The sequence below is a fragment of the Diospyros lotus genome, chromosome 3 (assembly GCF_014633365.1).
Source record: "Diospyros lotus cultivar Yz01 chromosome 3, ASM1463336v1, whole genome shotgun sequence".
In the NCBI taxonomy this organism is placed as follows: domain Eukaryota; kingdom Viridiplantae; phylum Streptophyta; class Magnoliopsida; order Ericales; family Ebenaceae; genus Diospyros; species Diospyros lotus.
In genome coordinates this window covers 19,551,037-19,570,694 of record NC_068340.1, presented here as the reverse complement: position 1 = coordinate 19,570,694, position 19,658 = coordinate 19,551,037, and the positions used below count along the sequence as shown (strand labels likewise).

Below are 19,658 nucleotides of genomic sequence, written 5' to 3'. Positions count from 1 at the left end.
ATGACGTCCTCGTCATGTGACCTTACAATCGGTCCCAGATCTCCCCTCTTTGCATGGCCGATGTGGGATTCGCCTAAGGTGCCTACACGCACCCCCCATAGGGACTCAGCATCCTTGCTGAAGTTTGCCCCACCACCGCGCTCAGAGGCTCGGAGGTCGGCTCTGATACCACCTGTAACATCCCGCACGAGCGATAAGAAGATCCGGAACAACTTATCCTGATGGGCCTACACGAACTTCCCAGGGGGGTCACCCATCCCTGGATTACCCCAGGTCAATCACGCTTAACTTGGGAGTTCTTTGCCAACATTCAGCCCAAAAGGTATCCAGCTGGTGTTGTTTCCTTCCTTACACTATCCTCGATATATACTAACTTCTCTGGGCTCTCGGGGTATTACATTGGAAAAACATATACAGAAGATTTCTTTCAATAATCAATTTTATTTCACGAAGAGTGAAAGGACCCACCGATATTTATAGCCAAACCTTCTTGGGAGACAAATTGTTGCAATTATTATACACATGTCGCCTTCCATTTTCTCTTGGAAAAAAGTGGGGGAGCTTTCCTAAAGAGTGCTAACTATTTGGTATGGGAGATGTTGGGGTCATCGGAAAGGCTTCGGGGTGTCTTCTTGTCTTGGAAGGCTCGAATGACTTTTCCTAGAGAACGTGGAAGGTGGCACGTGTGTAATCATTGTGATTGTTTGCGTCTCGAGAAGGTTTGGCTATATGTAAATACTTGTGGGTCCTTCCGCTCTTTGTTTGTTTATGCCGACACTGAGAAGCTCTAGGGATTTTACATCCTACCTTTCGAAGACCTTCCACGAACCTTGAAGACTTCAACTTCACTTACGCCAAAGAATTTTTAGCAATCATCATTTTTCCTTCCAAAGCATCGAAGGCTTATCTGTTATGTAGAAGTCCCTAAAGGGTGTACCCCGAATACCTTTCAAGCCTCTTCTTTCTTGAATACTTCTTCAGGTCAACTCCTCAGAGGATTTCCTAAGGCCTCGCTCTTGTTCACTTACTTCATGCTCACTAAGCCTTATCGAGCATTCCTTGAGCTTCCCAAAGACAAACAAGTTTTAATTGTTGCATGGATACAACAATGGTGAGCCATCTTATTTCAATCACAAACAGTTTTAATTAAGCATTATTGACCTAAGGTAAATTTAACTAATATTAAAATACAAAAACAAAACAAAAATTTAAAAAAAGAATTATTAAAATTGGATGAAACCCATTAACAATAGGTTCCTTTATAGGACCTAGAAAGAGGAGAGAGAAAGAGAGAACAAGTCACAACAACAACGAAGAAAATGAAGACCCAACATTTGCAATCCACCACCATCATTGATTAATTTCACTACTGAGAAAACCTAATCTCCTTTACACATTTCCATCATCATTCCCTTGTTCTACTAGATTTTATCGCCATTTTTCTTCTTTCTTTGCCTCTCTACTTCCAATTTCTAGAAACGACTAATCCAGACCCCCCTTCAAAATCCATCATTTCGCAAACATTCCAAGGTCAAAATTTGGATTTTGTAATCTCAAACTGATTGGTTCCAAATCTAAATCAAATCCATCAATGGTTGATTTCAACTTAATATAATTAGTTCCAGACTATATCAGATTGAAACCATTAGTTCCAATTGATTTCCCAGACTATATCCATGGTTTTTGGAAATCAACTCTAGAAAACCTATTGTTTCTAGTGATTCTTCCAAAAATAATGGGTTGTTTAGTTGGAACAATCTTTTTCAATAGCTAGAAACAATGGTTCCAACCTGGTATTGCTTTTTCTTTTTAATTTTTGTTTGTTGTTTAGTTTCAATTTAACTTAGTCAATTTTTAATTAATTTAATTTAGATTAATTAAGGTACAAGCAATGAAGTTACTAAAGAAAAAGATGTTTGAGAAAATAAAATTAAACCACAAAACCTGCCAAAGCATTTTTAAATCACAAGGGGTCATGTACAAATAACCCAACACGGGGTTCAATTGCAAATTAGCCAAAAATAAATGTAAGGTTGATACTCATTGGGTCGACTTCAACCTAATCAATTGATTCTTGATTATACCAAATTGAAAGTAATTGGTTTCAATCAATTAACCGTGAAAAAAATGTCATTTTTGACAAAATATAAGATTGCATTCTCTTTACTGTTTTGAAGTCATTTTTAATTTTTATTTTTTTAAAATAATGAAAACGCGTTCTCTTTGCTATTTTTAAAAATGTATTTTTGAAAAAAAAAAATTATAAAGAAAACTCAAAACAACAAAAAATTGTTTTGAGTGTTTTCATTCAAAATAAACTCAAAACTCAAAACACATTTATTTATTCATATTTTATTATTGTAATAGAAAAAAATATTACAAAATTCATTAACTTTAAAATATATATTTTTAATAATATATTAACATTAAATATTTCTAATTTATTAAATAATGAAATTTATTGAATAAAATATTATTAAAATATTATTTTCAAAATTTTAAAGAGCGCATTTTTTAATTTTCTGTTTTGAGAAATAATTTTTTAAAATGACAAAGAAAACGCATTTTCAATTTTCTCAAAACAAACTATCAAAACAAAAATTAAAAATGAATTCAAAACTCAAAACTAAAAATTGAAAAGTAAAGAGAACAAAACTTAAAATTTTTAGTTAGAACAATAGTTTTGGAACTAGCAACAATGATTCCAGCTGACCATCACTTTATTTTAATTATTTAAATATTTATTTATTATTTAGTTTCAAGGTAAGTTAATTATTGATTAAAATATATAAGTAATAGTGTTACTAACTGAGGTGGTGCTGTGAGAAAAAATAAAAAAATCACAAGAGCCATCAAAAGCATTTTTAAACCATGGGGGTTTATGTGCAAGTAACCCAAAATATAGGGAGTTTGAATGTAATTTAACCAAGATCAAATTGAAGGCTATTATATTCTCCGGAATATGAGACTCATTCAATTATTGATACTCATAAAATGGAGAGAATTAATAGGGCCTTGTACAACAAAATAAAATAAATAATAGTTACTTAGTGATACGAGCCATTTTAACTTTCATTGTGTGTGCTAGTATTTGAATGAATTTTGCTTAATTGTTTAGCTAAAAATGATTTTAAAGAGTTATACGCTAAAGCCACTTGTGGCATTGCCTAAAAATGGTATTTTAGGAAATATTCTCGAAAGATGGTAAAGTGAAAAATATGGTAATTTTGGCAAAAAGTCGCTTTAATTGCGTGCTGCCGCCAAAGCGAAGAGCAAGGAACCCAAATTGAAGAGAAATTAAATAGAGAGAGAGTGTTGCATTTGGAGACGTCTCGCTCCAACTAAATAAAGAAACCAAATAGAGATTGTGTGCAGCGACAGAGAGAAGAGGGTCTATCGAAGAAGGAAAGCCAGAGAGGGGACTGATCACCGGAGAGGGAAGCCACCAAAGAAGTTGCCGGTTGAAGGAGAGGACGATCAGGTGATCTTTCTCTTCCCACTTCTCTGAGATTTTGCGCTAGGGTTACGACCACAGAGGGGGATGAGAAAGGGCTTTTCGTTACCTTTGCCTTTTATTCTACTTTTCCCTTCTCTTAATGATTTCCTTCTTTCTTCCAGCCCTCACTCAACAAATATTTTTAGGTTTCAGAAATGACAAACACAGGGCTTTTATTTTAGTCCCTGTAATTAGACGCGACCCGACAGATATAAGAAACATAACCCAGAATGAAAATCTAATCGAACAGAAACGAGGTACAGAAAATAGAAATAGAAAACAATAGTAGCAGAAATTGAACGGGAAGGGGGGGGGGGGGGTGGATAGATGAAATAAGAAAAAAGAAAACAGACTAAAAATTGAAAAGAAAAACAATATTAAATTGGTGAACTGAAAATAGTGAAGGGATGAATTTGTTGGTTTTAGGTCTAATTTAGCTAAAACTTAAGCTTTTAGGTCTCAGGTTAGGCCTAATTTAGACAGTTACTGATTTATGAACATTTATGTGTATCAGGTCAAGAAAAAGCGAAAGAGGCAACGCATAGGACGTGCTGAGAAAGAGAACAGGTGAATGCTTTTGCTTCGGAATATGTATGCTTCTGAGAAACAAATCCCATGCATGATTTTGTGCCATGCTTCACATGCACTGCGATACTCGATGGAATGTGAAATTTACTTTACCATGTGCCATGCCAAGAAATCTTACCTCTCCAATGCTATTACTTGAAGTAAAATGAAAGCTGCTTTATGAGAGACTGGGAAAGCACCATCCTTTCTGGTAGCTCGAGGATTATCTTTTGTTCTCAGTGGTTAAGAAATTCCTATTGCTGTCATGATATGGTAATCTTAATCAAATCAGCTTAGGGAATAGTTCCAAGTACCATCTGTAGCTGACCCGAAGTACAATGTGAATCCATTGGGCCTACAATCACCCAAACAGAAAGATACTAAAATTAAGAGATGAAGAAAGTCTATCATATTAGTTCCCCACGATTTAAGAAATATCAAGGAAGATGCTATGAGGTTTTGTTATTACTTAAGAAAGCACCAGAGAAGTGTTACTTGAGGAAGAATTCTTGAAGAAAGTTACTTGAGTAAGAATTTCGTGAAGAAGTGTTATTTGACCAAGAATTATTGAAAAAGTGTTACTTGAGAAGGAATTTCCGAAGATGAGTTGTTTGAAAAAGTATTGGTAGAAGAATTTATTGAAAAAGAGTAATTTGAGGAAGAATTATTGAGTTACTTGAAAAGGGAATTTATTTGAGAAAGTATGACTTAAAGAATTTCTTGAAGTAGTGTTACTTGAAAAAGAATGTCTTGAAAAAAGAGTTACCTGAAAAATGTTATTTGGGAAAGAATTTCTTGAAACGAAAAAGATTTACGTGAGAGAGAATTACTTTAAAAAAAGATTCATCATCAACTGCACATTACCCTAACTGGGTTAGCATCAGTGGCTACCATAAAAAAAATATTTGAGTATTAGAGTTGAGAAAAATTTATTTGAGATTGTTTCAGATGATCATGGATGCATTAGGAAACTTGTTTAGAATGAAATGATGTTGATTTATTATTCAAGAAAGGTTTTATGTTCTCACTTATTATAGTACTGCCAGTCTTGTCGTGCATTGGGCTGCGAGCTTATTCTTACCATTTTAGTTCAACAGCGGAAGTTTTATTGTAGACATCTCGAGTCAGGGATTCACTTATTGGACTTTCTAGGGAAGTTTTTAAGTGTGTAATGCTAATTTTGTTTGCATGGATTACATTGTTGAATTTTATAATATTTAGCTCAGAATACATTGCAGTATTTTTCCGACGTTAAATGCATATTTCAAAAAAAGAAAAATCCAGGTATGATAGACGGGATATTTCTGAATTTTATTCCAGGGTTGAGCAAAGGCTTATTTGTTCCTTAGGGTCAAAGGGCTAAGAAAGGTTCATTGCCAGTCCCACTCCTGAGTTTGGTGGGACAAAAACTCATAGAGATCTGTCATATTTTACATTTTCCATCTGTCATGTTTTACATTTCCCACCCGTTGACAGCACAAGAAGTGTCTAGGACATTCATGGATAATGTAGTGAAGATACATGGAATTCCTCAATCTATAGTATCAGACAGGGACAAAATATTTACCAGCCTATTTTGGAAAGAATTGATGAGATCATTAGGCACTAAGCTACTGATGTCTATTGCATATAACTCTGGAACAGATGGCCAATCAGTGTTTAGAATCTTACTCGAGGTGCTTCAGTTTTTTTATAGCCAAGGGGTGGCATAAGTGGCTAGCAGTAGCTCAATGGTGGTATAATTCAAGCTTCCACAGCTCGTTCAAGATGACCCCATTTGAGACTCTCTATGACTATAAGCCAAGGCTATTACCGGCAATTGGGGGACAATCTACAGTGGTTGTGGTTGGAACATATTTGCAGCAAAGACAAGATATTATTAGGATGGTAAAGGTAGAGTTGGCTAGGGCACAAAATAAGATGAAGCAATTGGCTGACACGAGAAGGAGTGAGGGAATTCTTAGTCGGGGAGGATGTTTATTTGAAGCTTAGCCAACAACATCTCAAGGCCTTGACCCATCAACCCATCCCCAAGCTGAGCCCTAAGTACTATGGCCCATTTCCTATATTGGAGAAGATAGGGACAGTGGCCTACAAGTTGCAACTACCAGAAGAGTCACAGATTCATCCCGTGTTCCACGTTTCTCTTCTCAAGAAAACCATCAAAGGTCCACCCCTACGTTTCCGCCTATCATAAGAGAAGAAATGGAAGAGGCAGTCCCTGTTGCTATTCTAGACAAAAGGGTGATCCACAAACATGGGGTCCCTCTCACCTAGGTTCTAGTTAAGTGGTTGTCCCTCCATGAAGATAACAATACATGGGAGTATTTGCCAGATCTTCTCCAGCAATTTCCCAACTCAGCCAGCTTGCTACACATGTCTTGAGGACAAGAAATGTCTTAAGGGGAGGGGAGGAATATTCTAGCATGTCCTATGGCAAATTGTAAGGCCAAGTGGGCAAGGGATAACTGTTTTCAGCCCCGAAACTAGTTTATAGATCAGTATAAATACCTCTAATCTACGCCTAGACCCACATGTTGAATGAAATTGAAAATCAGTTTCCCTCTCAATTCTCTTTCCTCTCATTTTTGAATTCTCTCTCCCTTTCTTTTCTCTCGTCTCTCCCCCCTAATTTCCCAATTCCCTCTTTCTCAATTCTTCTCAGCAATTGAGAATTCTAATTGTCAGATCAAGGATTTGACACATTGCAGTAGTTCTAAACAAATATGGAAAAGGCCACTCACAGCTTCATGCTTACAGGAATGTCACTGATGTAGGACTGATCTGGTATTCTTAGAATACTGATTAATTAGACACTTATTTAGGGTCGGAATGACTGATGAAAATTATCGAAAAAGTTATGGTTTAGGTATGCAACAGGTTGTTAGGAAATTTAGAGGTAAAATATGGCTAAAAGAATGCAATTTGGGTGCTGAGGACAGGGCTGGAAGTAATGTTACAAAATACGAAACTAATTGAAAGATTAGGGAAGAGAGAAATATCATCCAGGCATTGTACCCTAGGATTTTGTGGGCATTACCCAGGGGTGGGCAGGAGCCCACCCAATTTTTTTAAGAAATGGATTTTGTGGCTTAAAAAATAATAATTTTTCTTTTCAAACCCCCCAGCAGCCCAAGCCCAAGAGAAGCCAAGCCCAGCCCCCCCCCCCCCCCCCCTCCTCCTTAGCTTGAAAGCCTAGGGGTGAAATGGCTTTTGTTCATCTTTAAGCATGCATATGCTATAGTTATTCATTCTCTTGCATTCAAGTATGTTTTGTGGTGTTATGTTCATGTTAAAATAATGTCTTTAAAACTGTTATTGAGCTTCATTGCTCATGTTAGCATATTGAACGTGTAAAGTAATGAAGTTTGTACTTCTAAGGAGAAGGCTAAGCTTGTTGAATGATCATTTGTACTATATTGATGAAAGCAAAAGAAAAATGATGTCTTTCTTGAAGCTAAGGAGTGTTTGGCCATATTTCTTCAAGGAGGTTTGTGTTTTTTGATTGTGAGATGTGAAAAATTGTATGTAATCAAATGCATTTTTGTGAGCCAGTTGTGTGAACTTTGTTGAGTTTTATGTTATGGATGTTTTGAAGATGATTGCATTTATGCCAAAACTTTAATATCCTCTTATATTATATTCTATTAGACTTATTAATATGTTTTGTATTCTTATGTAGAATATTGGTTAAAGATATGTTAAGTCTATCTTGATAAGATATATGGAGGTTGCTTTAGTCAAGGAATCTTGGTAGGATTATCTTTTAGTATGTCTTATTTATTAATATTCTCATATATGTTAAAATGATTTTAGCCGCATGCTTTATTGATGCATTTTCTTATATGTCTCTCCTTGGGGTTATCCTAAGGATAATGCATGAGCAGGTTGCGGCTTTAAGTAATTTTATAAGCTATTTGTATTGCACTTTTTTGGTAATTTTTTTTATTTTTTGTTTTCTCTTTTTAAGTTAACGAATTATGTTAAATATGCATGTAAAGCTCTTAAACTCCCATTTTTCCTTATTGTTTTCCTCTTATTGGTGAAGCTCACGATTGAAACATTTTTTTGAAGCCCCCCTAGCTAAAAAATCCTAGGTCCACCCCTGGCATTACACCAAAGGTTAGAATTGCATCACACAATTCAAAGAAAGCATCCATGCTTTAGAGGAAACGACTGTACTTGAGCTATCCACTAATGAAAAAAGAGATTACAATGGTATTTAGAGTTCTAGTAATTTTATTCGTACAAGGATTAGGAAATTCTATTCCTGTAGAAAACTAATCAAAACTAAAACTAGGAAAAGGCTATAAATAAAACACATGACATTATAAATTAAAAACCTAAAACATAATTGGAGTTCTCAAAAACAAATCCCCTAGGAGACATTTGTAGAATAACAAAACTATCCTTCATGCATAAAACATCAAAAGTAAGCTTGATAAAGTTCCTACGAGGACCCTTCTCCTACCAAGACATTCCAAACTAGTGTTTGGGCCTTAGAGCTAATTTTAGGATGCCTCTTGTATGTCTTTAGAGGTTGTTGCCAACGTTGTAGATCACTCACCCTCACCCTTCCCACTTTGAACAAAACAAGATTATCAAAATTTCCCCTCTTCCTCATAATGTCTTTCAACGACCCAATAGTTCTGAACTTGTGCACTAGTCTCACCACATACAACAGTATTTCTTAACCACTAATCTCTTGTCTTTTCCACAACCCAATACCAACATCACCCCTGAAGATGATGTTACCCCTGCCTAAATAATCCCACACTTGAAACTAAAACACCAAATAAAAGAGAAGACGAAGGAGAAGAAATGCTGTAGAAGCTGAAGGAGAAGAAGCTATATACAGAGGGAAAAAGTATAGAAAAATCTGCCATTTGAGCACAAACCCTGCTGTACGTAGGACCACTCTTTCTAGTATTAATTGTTTGTTTGTTGAATTTGGTTTGCTAACAGACTCATGATTCTGGCTTCCATCGTGATGAATTGGTGTGAGATTGAGTCCTATACAAAGCAAATTTTCTACAAAATAATATTATTTTAATAATACCAAAATAGCATCCAAAAGAAAATATTTCCTAATCAAGCATCCAAATCACCACCAACGTAGCCACAACATGTTAAGGCATAGAATTGCTGGTTCAACCAAAGGGAATGTTGAAAACCACTAGTTGGACCAATGTTCTTTAGTTGAAACCGCCGGTTGAACAAGCGACTTTAAATTGAAGAAAAAAAAAAATGAAATGAAACTATTATCAAGTCTGTGTATAGATAACAAGGAAAGCCACAAAAAGAATAACAAATAAAAAAATGATCAACACATGGTTGCAATGAGTGGCAGACCCAGAAAATCTGTTTAGTGGGGGCGGAAGTACACTGATAAATGCTTTTTACAAAAACAATACAAAAAAAGAATAAAAATACAAAAAAAAAAACAGTACATATTTATAATATTACTCAGTTACTCTGACATCTCTTGTTTTTGAACCATTGTATGATAGCTTTATTTTCAATAGTGTCAAATGTGTCCCTTTCAGCATATGTGACTTGCAATCATATATCCAATTGTCTCCCATTCAGTTGTTCAGTGAAGTTTTGGTGATATTTATTGTAGAAAAAGCTATTTTCCACGTTTGTTGCAACTTGTAATTTGAGTGCCAACTTTACAAGAAAAATTTTTGAGGAATATTTAAGTTCTTCCTTGCATGCACCATTTTTTGAGCAAGTTCTCTCATCCCTGGTATTGTAGAAAATCACAATTCAAGGAGACATGAACAATGGAGTTTCCAAGTTGAGTATCAAATGCAATAAGCCCCATTGGGGAAATTAGTTAAAATCCCAAACTAATAAATCATCTTAGATTTTTATATCTCAATCGAAAAAAGCAATATAATTTTATAAAACTAACATCTAAAATTTGTTTCAAGAATAAAGATAACATTTTGCAGCTGGATAGCTATTGATATCAGGCTTGGTTGCTAGTTTAATTTGGATGTTGTTCTGGTAATAATTTAATAAATTAGTCTTATTTTAGTAAACAACCTATTTTTACCTAATTTAAGAGCCAGAACAGTAGCAAAGAGAATGGCTCTTCCTTTAGTGAGATTATTTATTTGAGCAAATGTATTAACCATAATATGCCACTGTAACTGAATTTGAGGAACAAATATAGTTTTTTAGGCTAACTTTACTGTGATCGTGCCAAACCAAGCAGAAACAGGATGTTTGGCCTCAGCTTGGCTGTTTTTGGTAAACTTCAAAGTGTAGCTTAGCTTGAGGTTGAGTCAAACGTTGCTGAGCATGTTTGTACTTCAATCCTAACCATGTTTGTATCAAAGAGATTACCCTTGGCTCATTAATCAAAACGATACAGCATTGAGATTGGGCTGAAGTTAAAACTGAAAATTGAGCTTTGATATTTTATTTGTGAAAAAATGAATACCCAGTCATTGATTTTTAACTTTAGAACTTTGACCAGAAAGGCAAAAAATGTGAAATCAAATAAACTGGATTCTAAGTGTATGAGACTCCTCTCTTTGCAAGCATCAGGGAAGGGTGGGGACATATTACAGAATGTGGGCTGGACCACCAAGACCTTTTTTTGTCATAATGAAAAAAATAATTCAAAATTTTCACATGATTCTTATGAAGTCTACATGTTGAATAATACCTCAAATTGTTCTTGGTGTCTCAAAACGTTGACAAATAAATAGTAACCAAATTTCTGGGCCCTGACATCTGAAACTGGTTTTGAGAATCTTGCTATGATACTTTTATCTTTTTCTTTATACTGATTTAGATTTGGGTTAGTAATGACGTTATAAAAGGATATATCACAATGGGCTACTTCTTGATTTTCTTCTAATTTTGTTCCAGGAAATTCTATAAAAGCCTTGACAGAATAGCTAGTAACTTGTAGATTGGTTGTATAAAGAAAATGGAGGGATCAAGTTCAGACATAATCAGTCACCTTCCTGCAGATGTGAAAGAAAAAATTCTAATGTGCTTGCCAATGGAGGATGCAGTGAGGACTAGTATTTTGTCAAAGAAATGGAGATATAGCTGGGAGAGGCTTCCCCAGCTTGTATTTGATAATGATTTCTGCCGGAAAGCTAGGACAGCTACTAAAAATGAGCTTCTCATGGCTATGTATCAAGTTTTGCTGCATCATCGTGGTCCAATAGTCAAGTTCAAACTATCCTTGTTCGCACTGAAAAGTTGTTTTGAGATAGATCATTTGATTCATTTTGTGTCGAACGATGATATCCAAGAACTCAGCCTTCTTATTCAGAGAGGTCAAGCATATAAATTGCCATCTTCATTTTTTTCATGTCTTCAGCTTAAACATTTGGAACTCCGTTTTTGTACATTTAATCCTCCTCCTAGATTTGGAGGATTTAGCATGCTTCTTTCCTTAGAGTTTCAGGATGTTGCCATTACTTCCAAGGTCCTTTCTACATTGATCTCAAGTTGCCCAAGACTTGAAAAGCTGAAACTTGGAAGTTGCAAAATCTTCAGTTTCAGTAACCTTGAAATTTCTGCCCCAAAACTTACATCCTTAGTTTTTGATGGCAAATTCCGTTCATTATCTTTCAAAAATACCCCGAAACTTGCAAGAATTTCTCTTCTTTTATATGAAATGTTTCCTTCTCAAAGGTATGAGGGGGAAGATTTATCCAACTGGGTCACGTTATTTTCTGGTCTGCCTGCTTTGGAGTTTCTGGGGGTGGACTATGGTTGTCTCGAGGTAATCCTAATCTTATTTTAATCATGTTATTCTTTTAGTTAATTCCTTGTTTGGGGGAGTGGTCAGCATGCCACACTTCTCTTCTTATTTTCTTTTGTTTTGCCAGTTGATTTCTGCAGGTGGTGTACCGGAAAGGCTTCCAAATACATTGAGTAATCTCAAGATTCTTGAGTTGAATTTTATAAGTTTTCAGCGCATGTTTGAGGTCTCGAGTATTTTCTGCTTAATTAGAAGCTCTCCACAGTTGGAGAAACTTAAAATTGGGGTAAATAATGCAAAGTTATGTTTCTTGTGTTTGTTTGTAATATACCTTTTCAATCTTTAGGTTGTCTCAAACTATAGTTCCTTCTTTTTAGGTACTTGTGGATGAAATTGAGCATGTGAACAATGTTGCAAATTTTATAGCCGTGGAAGGATGGTTGGCTGATATTTCTTTTAATCAGCTTAAGGAAGTGGAAATGCGAGAAGTTTGGGGCACAAGGGCTGAATTGGAGTTCATTAAACTTTTATTAGGGAAATCGCCTGCCCTAGAGAAGATAGTTATTGGGACAAATGAGTTGTTTGGTCACGAAGCTTTGAAGTTCTTGCATGAGGTGATGAGATTTAGACGCCTATCTCCTTTGGCAGAAGTCTATTATTCAAATCCAGAAGAAGATCTAGACGAAGACTATTTTGATCTAGATGAAGATCCAGATGAGATTTAGCATATGGATTTTGTTTGCTTTGAGCATCTCTCCTTTGTAAAATTTGCAGCTTGGGAATTTTGCCGAGTTATGAAATTTTTTACATTTTTTTGGTAGCAGATTTTTGTTTTGTTTTTATTATTATTATTATGGATGATTGCTGGAAAGATAATGGCAATTGAGGAACGATTTGGGACAATAAAGAAATTGTAAATATTGTTGATCAGCTTCTATATAATGGAGATGTTGTGCCATGACACAACCACTTTTCGTCACTTGGAATTATAAGCTGGTGTTTTGCAGCAAACACATCTTTTTTGACATTTAAGTTTTCTCATTTATGCTTGCTTAGATGTAAATTAATTATTTTCAAATTTAAATTAAACCCATTGATGATCGATCTCAACTTAGTCCGTGAAATTAGACGCGACCTGATGGATTTCAAAACATAACTCAAGTTGACACGACGAGTGACATTCCTCACTTCTTTTGATTACTTAAGAGTACTAGTTATGGTTTCAAATGCTCGACAACTTTCCACTTTGATAATTCGGTACGCAAATTGTCTTCGATTTTAACCGACTACTTTTAACACAACACTTAGAAAATTATTTAAGAGTGGGCATAGAACTGCCGCTTTTGTGCTTGGCCCCGCTGGATGGTGTGGCTGGTGTTGAGATGGCTTGGATGCTACTTTAGTTTGGATACTATTTTAGTAACTATTTAATGAATTGTTATTATTTTAGTAAATAATCCATGTTAGGTTAATTTAAGAGCCAAACCTATATTGAAGAGAATGACTCCTCGTTTGGTGAGATTATTTATTTGAGAAAATGCATCGACTATAATATGCCACTGCAATTGAATTTGCAAAATAAATATACTTTTTTAGGCGAATTATACTCTGAGCATGCAAAACCAAGTAGAAATAGGCTGTTTGACCTTAATTTGACAGATTTTGGTAACATTCAAGTTGTAGTTTTGCTTGAGGTCAATTAAGACTCAAAATTTATTTTTGACGTCTTATTTGTGGAAAATTTGAATGATGAATCATTGGTTTTTAACTTTAAAACTTTGATCAGGAAGGTAAAATTTTAGTCATTCAGTGCATGAGCTCAAATAACAATGTTGACACTAAAGGAGTGTTTAAGAAAAAATATTAAACCTCCAAAATCATTTAAAAACTATTAGGTTGTGTTCTCTTTCTTATTTTCAGGTCATCTTTAGTTTTAAGTTTTCTAAAATAATGAAAATATGTTTACTTTGTCATTTTCAAAAATATATTTTTGAAAACAAGAAAATTTTTTGTAAAAGAAATTCAAAACAACAAAATGTTATTTTGGTTGTTTTCAACCAAAATAATTTTTAAGTCCAAAACATGAAAAACACAATCCATTTTTCATGTTTTATCTCTAAAAAGGAAAAGGGAAGAAAAGGAAAGAAGGAAAAAAAAAAATTTAAAAAAAAAATTATATACTTTTTAAAATTTAAAAAATATAATATATATATTATAATTAAAAATATAAGATAATATATAGTATATTATTAAGTATATTACACATAGTATGTATAATAATATTTAATATAAATTTTCATTTAGATGTCAACAATTTATTAATCAATTTATTATTTTATTTTAATAGTAAAATTTTATTAAAAAGAGTTAATTTTATTATTTAATAATCAAATTTATTAAATAAAATATTATAAAATAATTTTTCCCAAAATTAAAAAGTAAAGGTGTTTTCTAATTTTTTGTTTTAAGAAATATTTTTTAAAATGATAAAAATTACACGTTTTCAATTTTTTAAAAATAAACTATCAAAACAGAAAATTGAAAATAAATTTAAAAATTAAAATTAAAAATTATAAATGCAAAGAGAACGTAGCCTTAGAATTTTCATACAAATAACTCAAAATATATATAAAAAAAGTAATAACCTTGAGAATTAATTTTAAAAATAATAATTTTAGGAAAAATATGTTTAATCACTATGTACGCGTCGTTATGCATGCAACTCACAATTTAATCGTGAAGTTGGGTTGCTGCCAAAATTGAGTGCAATTAGAAGAAGAGTTGCATTTTGAGACAATCACACACGCGGGTGCACGTTTTGGGGGGAGGGGTTTGAGAAAGAGAGCGAAAGAGATGACATTTTATCGAAGAAGGAAGGCCAAAGTGGGGTTTTTCAAATTGATTACTGGAGAGGAAAGCCACCAAAGAAGTCGGCGGTTGAAAGAGAGGAAGATCAAGTGGTCTTTTCCTTCCCTTTCTCTCTAAGGTTTTGCGCTAGGGTTACGAACACAAAGCGCAAAAGGGGATGAGAAAGGCTTTTTATTACCTATGCTTTTAATTTTAATTTTCCCTTTTGTTATGGATTTCCTTCTTTTTTTTTTTGAAGCCTCACTTAATGAACAAGTTTAGGTTTCAAAAATGGCTAACATAAGGCTTTTGTTTTAGACCTTGAAATTAGTTGCAATTCGATAGACATCAAAACCTAACCCAGACCCACAAATAAAATAAAATATAATCTGAACTAAAAATTAGAATCGTGACCTAAAATCAACATGTGATTGAACAGGAACAAAACACAAAAAATAGAAATAGAAAACAATAGTAATGTTACAGTCCAAGGGCACAACTGTAATTGGTAGCATGGGGTATGATTGTAATTAGAACCTAAGTTGCACATGGCCACTTGGATTACTAACATAAAGAGTGGAGAGTTAGTTACTTAGAACTCTCTAGATTGTAAGCTACCTATAAATAAAGCTATTTTGGGAGGATAGGGATCATGTGAGGATTATTCCTAAGATCTTTTCCCTTTTCATTCCTCTACAATTCTCTCTCTCTCTCTCTCTCTCACACACACACACACACTTTCTCTCTCCCTCTCTCTCTCTCTCTCTCACACACACACACACACACTTTCTCTCTCCCTCTCTCTCTCTCTCTCTCTCTATCTATCTATCTTTCTTTCTTTCTTTCTTCTTTCCTCTTCCATAATTCTAGAAGAGTCCTCTAATTAGATCTTCGATCTGACAATTGATATCAAAGCCGACAGTTTGGCCAGAGCATTACGTTATGGTTGAGGGTATTAGGGCAAAGCAATTGGAATCCCGATTGGATGCTATCGAAATTGGGATATGATAGAACCTAGAACAAGTGGATGACTACCTAGAGACATTGGAGATCAGGATCTGACAGACTCAAGAAGAGATCAAGCAGGGCTAGTCAAAGAATACGACCAATCTGGACAGGGAAATAAATGGAATTAAGGAAGAATTTGTTGGATTGAGCCAGCAATTGAACGCTTCCTTGAGCATGTTTGCGCGGTAACACAACGTCATCCTTTAAATGGATTTTCCTCCCAGAGCTTCGTTAGCACCAATTCTGATGACGCCAAGGGATAGACAGAGGGGCAAACACTAGGTGGAAATAGGGCATCGAGTAGAGGCAAAGGAGGAAAATTTAGTCAGGGGAGTTAGGGGAAACCACTCTACACCCCCCAACATCGCAGATGGATATTCTAGCGTTTGAAAGAGATAGGCCTAGATGGTGGATTAAGAGATGTGAGTGGGTGTTCTATCAATATAGGGTGGCAAAAAGAGAAAAGGTGAATATGGCTGCAACCTATCTTGATGATATAGTGGATGCTTGGTTTCAAAATTGGTGCAAAGGAATAGTGAAATGGAGTTGATCGGAATTCATGAGTGGCTTGTATATCCACTTTGGAGAAAAGACCAAAAATGATGTTATAGAAGAGTTTAACAAATTAAAGAAAAAGGGAATAGTGGAGGAGTACCAGGTAAGATTTGAAGAGCTTAAATATCTCTTATCATTGTCCTACCTTTCTCCAGACGAAGCTTACTTTGTGTCCAGTTTCATTAGTGGTTTGGATGATCAAATTCGTCCCACGGTGAAGATGCTATACTTGACATTAGTTGGGTAGGTAGCAGAGCAAGCTTGCTTGCATGAGATGGATCTGGAAGCATTTTCAAGGAAGCACTAACTATCTCCTAAGGGAAGCAGAGAGGAGAATTCTTATGGTAACAATGGGATAATTACTAAGGGAAGTAATCAACCATGGTAGAAGAATGGCCCAACAATGAGAAAATTACCTGCCTTACCCTTAACAAAGGCCTAGATCGTGGAACAAAAGAGTCAAATGGGCCTCTGTTTTCATTGTGGGGAAAAATTTGGCCTAGGGCATCAGTGTAAAAGGATGTTGCTCACAATTGAGGGACAAAGAGCGGAAGAAGAAATGGAAATGGAAGAAACAGAGGAACAGAGAGGGTAGGCTGAAGAGGAGTAGGATGGAGAAATATTAATGCATGCCCTACAAGGCTATGCCTCGGGCAAAGTCTTGAAGGTGAGGGGAATTATAGGGAAGAGGAAATTTGTGGTACTCATTGATAGTGGAAGCATCCATAACTTCCTAGATGAAGACACATATATGGCCCTGGAATGTGAAGTGCATAAGACTCCTCCACTATCTGTTTTGATTGCTAATGGAAGTAAGATGGTAAGCCGCTATAAATGCAAAGGGTTCTAGTGGCAAGTCGATCAATTGCTTCGGTTCGACCTCTCTCTCTCTCTCTCTCTCTCTCTCTCTCTCTCTCTCTCTCTCGTAATTCCTTATCTTTCAACCACTCTTCTTCAAATTTTAGCCATGGAAAGGACTAAGACTGTGAGTAAAGGAAAAGAATGTGCTAGTGATAGTCGTGTTAGATTATGTAAGCAATGGCACCACATACCCAAAAGGGGGAGTGAATTGGGTGATTTTAAAATTTTGATTAAGTTTGAAAAAGTTTAGGCACTTGATGAGGTTTTAGTGTAAAAACTTTGGTGATTTAGAATGATGCTCAAGAAGATTAATGAAGTTGAAGGATCACCCAAGAGGGGGTGAATTTGATGTTTTGATTACTTTTATAAATATTTTGAAATAATGAAAATATTTAAAGAATGATGCAGTAAAGTTATTTGATAAAAACATTTTTATTAAGCTAAAAAACCTTTGCAGCTGTGGATAGATTGTGCACAAGAATATTTGCATCATAAAAGATTTTCCATAAGGTTCATTTTTAAGAAACTCTAATCAATTGATGTAAATAGAAATTACAATAGGAGGAATCACGATTTGACTTTACACTCCAACGCATCCCTTCACACATATATGTAAAATTCACATAGTAGATATCCATCAAGTAGGTTTGGGTTGAACTAACACAAAACTTCCATTTCATTCATTTATACATACACTATACAGTAACAACCCACACTCACACTGCTAGCAGAATGAAAATAAGTACGTGTGCCACCCATAATATCCAACCTAGCATCACACAGTCTTCCTCATACTAGTACGAGCACATCCTTGCTAAGTGGTGCTCTCCTTTGTCCTTCTCAGCATAGGACGTGGCCTCATTCGTCAAATAAGCTAAGTCTTCATTATCATTCACACTTTAACTAAGCCCAACTGACTCTTTTCCTCGGTAGGTTAGACCCCATACCATAACTTCAGATGGAAGCTCTACCTTGACTCTTGTCGAGTCACGAGGCTGTACCCAACATGGTTCCCATATCTCCGCCTACTACTCTACAATAGGGGTAAAATCCCTATAGTGAAACAAAAGGTTCATTTCTTGCATCAGGACCCTTGGAATACTTGGTCTACTCGATTAAGATAACTTACAATATGCTCACCCTCACGTTGCCTTCCTCCCATTACAAAGAGTAACTCATGCTCCCAACGATACCAAATTAAATCTAGTGCCCCCAGATTCAAGTCCGACAACCTAGAACTTCGTTTCCCAGGGTCCATGCAAGGTATCCTGTAATCTACACACAAAGTCGAATATCAAATCAATTACCAAAATAACTCACTCCTTACTCATGGCTAGACTTGAGGCTGTAAGATTGTTACTAGCTTATGCTTGCAACAAACGTTTCAAGTTGTATCAAATGGATGTCAAAAGTGCATTCCTAACTGAATATTTAAAGGAAGAAGTTTATGTAAAACAACCTCTAGGTTTTGAGGATCCATACCATGAGGACTTTGTTTACAAACTCACCAAGGCACTTTATGGTCTTAAGAAAGCACCAAGAGCTTTGTATGAAACATTGAACAATTTCCTAATAAGAAATGAATTCAAAAGAGGTAATGTGGATATAAGCTTATATATCTAAAAGAATAATAAGGACATTCTCATAGTTCAAATTTATGTAGATGAAATTATTTTTGAATTAACCAATGATCATCTATGTACAGAATTCACTACAAAAAAATTAATTTTTAACGGTGGTTTTTTTGCGGCGATTTTTGAAACCGCCGCAAAAAATGAAATTTTACGGCCCCAAAATACTATTTTAACGGCGGTTTTTTTAACATTTTGCGGCGGTTTTGAAAAATCGTCGCAAAATTCATTAAAACATTCAATTTTGCGACGGTTTTTAAAAAATCGTCGCTAAATTAAAAATAATTAGATAATTTAAAATTTAAAATTAAATTAATATTTGCGGCGGTTTTCGAAACCGTCGCAAAATTCATTAAAAAATTTAATTTAACGGCGGTTTTTGAAAAATCGCCGCTAAATTCAAAAATAATTAAATAATTTATAATTAAAATTAAATTAATATTTGCGGCGATTTTCGAAACCGCCACAAAATTCATCAAAAAATTTAATTTAACGGCAGTTTTGAAAAACCGCGACTAAATTAAAAAATAATTAAATAATTTAAAATTAAAATTAACTTATAAATTCATTAAATAATTTAATTTAACGGCGATTTTTAAAAATCACCGCAAAATTTATTAAAAATTTTAATTTAGCGGTGGTTTTTAACCCCAGCTAAATTTAAAAATAATTAAATAATTCAAAATTAAAATTAAATTGAATTAAATTAATAAAAAGAAATATAAAATCTTAAAAAGAAATTAAAATTTTAATTTAAATTAATTACAAAATCTTTATATATATAAAAATAGGATAGTCTTGAAAAAAGAAATTTCCTCCTAAAACTTGCATTAATTAATGATTTGCAATTAATACTTATTGTATTAATAATTTACATTTTGTAATTTGCATTAATAATTTAAAATTTTCAATTGCTTTGAAGTAATAAGTAGTAATAAAATTTTCTCCCAAAACTTGC

General features: G+C 34.5%; 1 protein-coding gene across 1 annotated transcript; it reads left to right on the top strand.

Annotated features, from left to right (window-relative positions):
* Positions 1-3,309: 3,309 nt before the first annotated feature.
* On the top strand, positions 3,310-12,777 carry LOC127797743 (F-box/FBD/LRR-repeat protein At1g13570-like). The gene is made up of 5 exons (XM_052330881.1): positions 3,310-3,481; positions 4,011-4,063; positions 10,949-11,819; positions 11,926-12,084; positions 12,176-12,777. Exons 3-5 carry the CDS (start codon positions 11,010-11,012, stop codon positions 12,521-12,523), a joined length of 1,317 nt encoding a protein of 438 aa, XP_052186841.1. The 5' UTR covers positions 3,310-3,481; positions 4,011-4,063; positions 10,949-11,009; the 3' UTR covers positions 12,524-12,777.
* The last annotated feature ends 6,881 nt before the right edge of the window (positions 12,778-19,658 follow it).

Bases quoted from the DNA above. Each gene is read 5' to 3' on its own strand.
- LOC127797743 (XM_052330881.1), top strand. From the start codon at position 11,010: ATGGAGGGATCAAGTTCAGACATAATCAGTCACCTTCCTGCAGATGTG. The intron at 11,820-11,925 runs GTAATCCTAATC...TTGTTTTGCCAG, and splicing joins TGGACTATGGTTGTCTCGAG to TTGATTTCTGCAGGTGGTGT. The intron at 12,085-12,175 runs GTAAATAATGCA...CCTTCTTTTTAG, and splicing joins TGGAGAAACTTAAAATTGGG to GTACTTGTGGATGAAATTGA.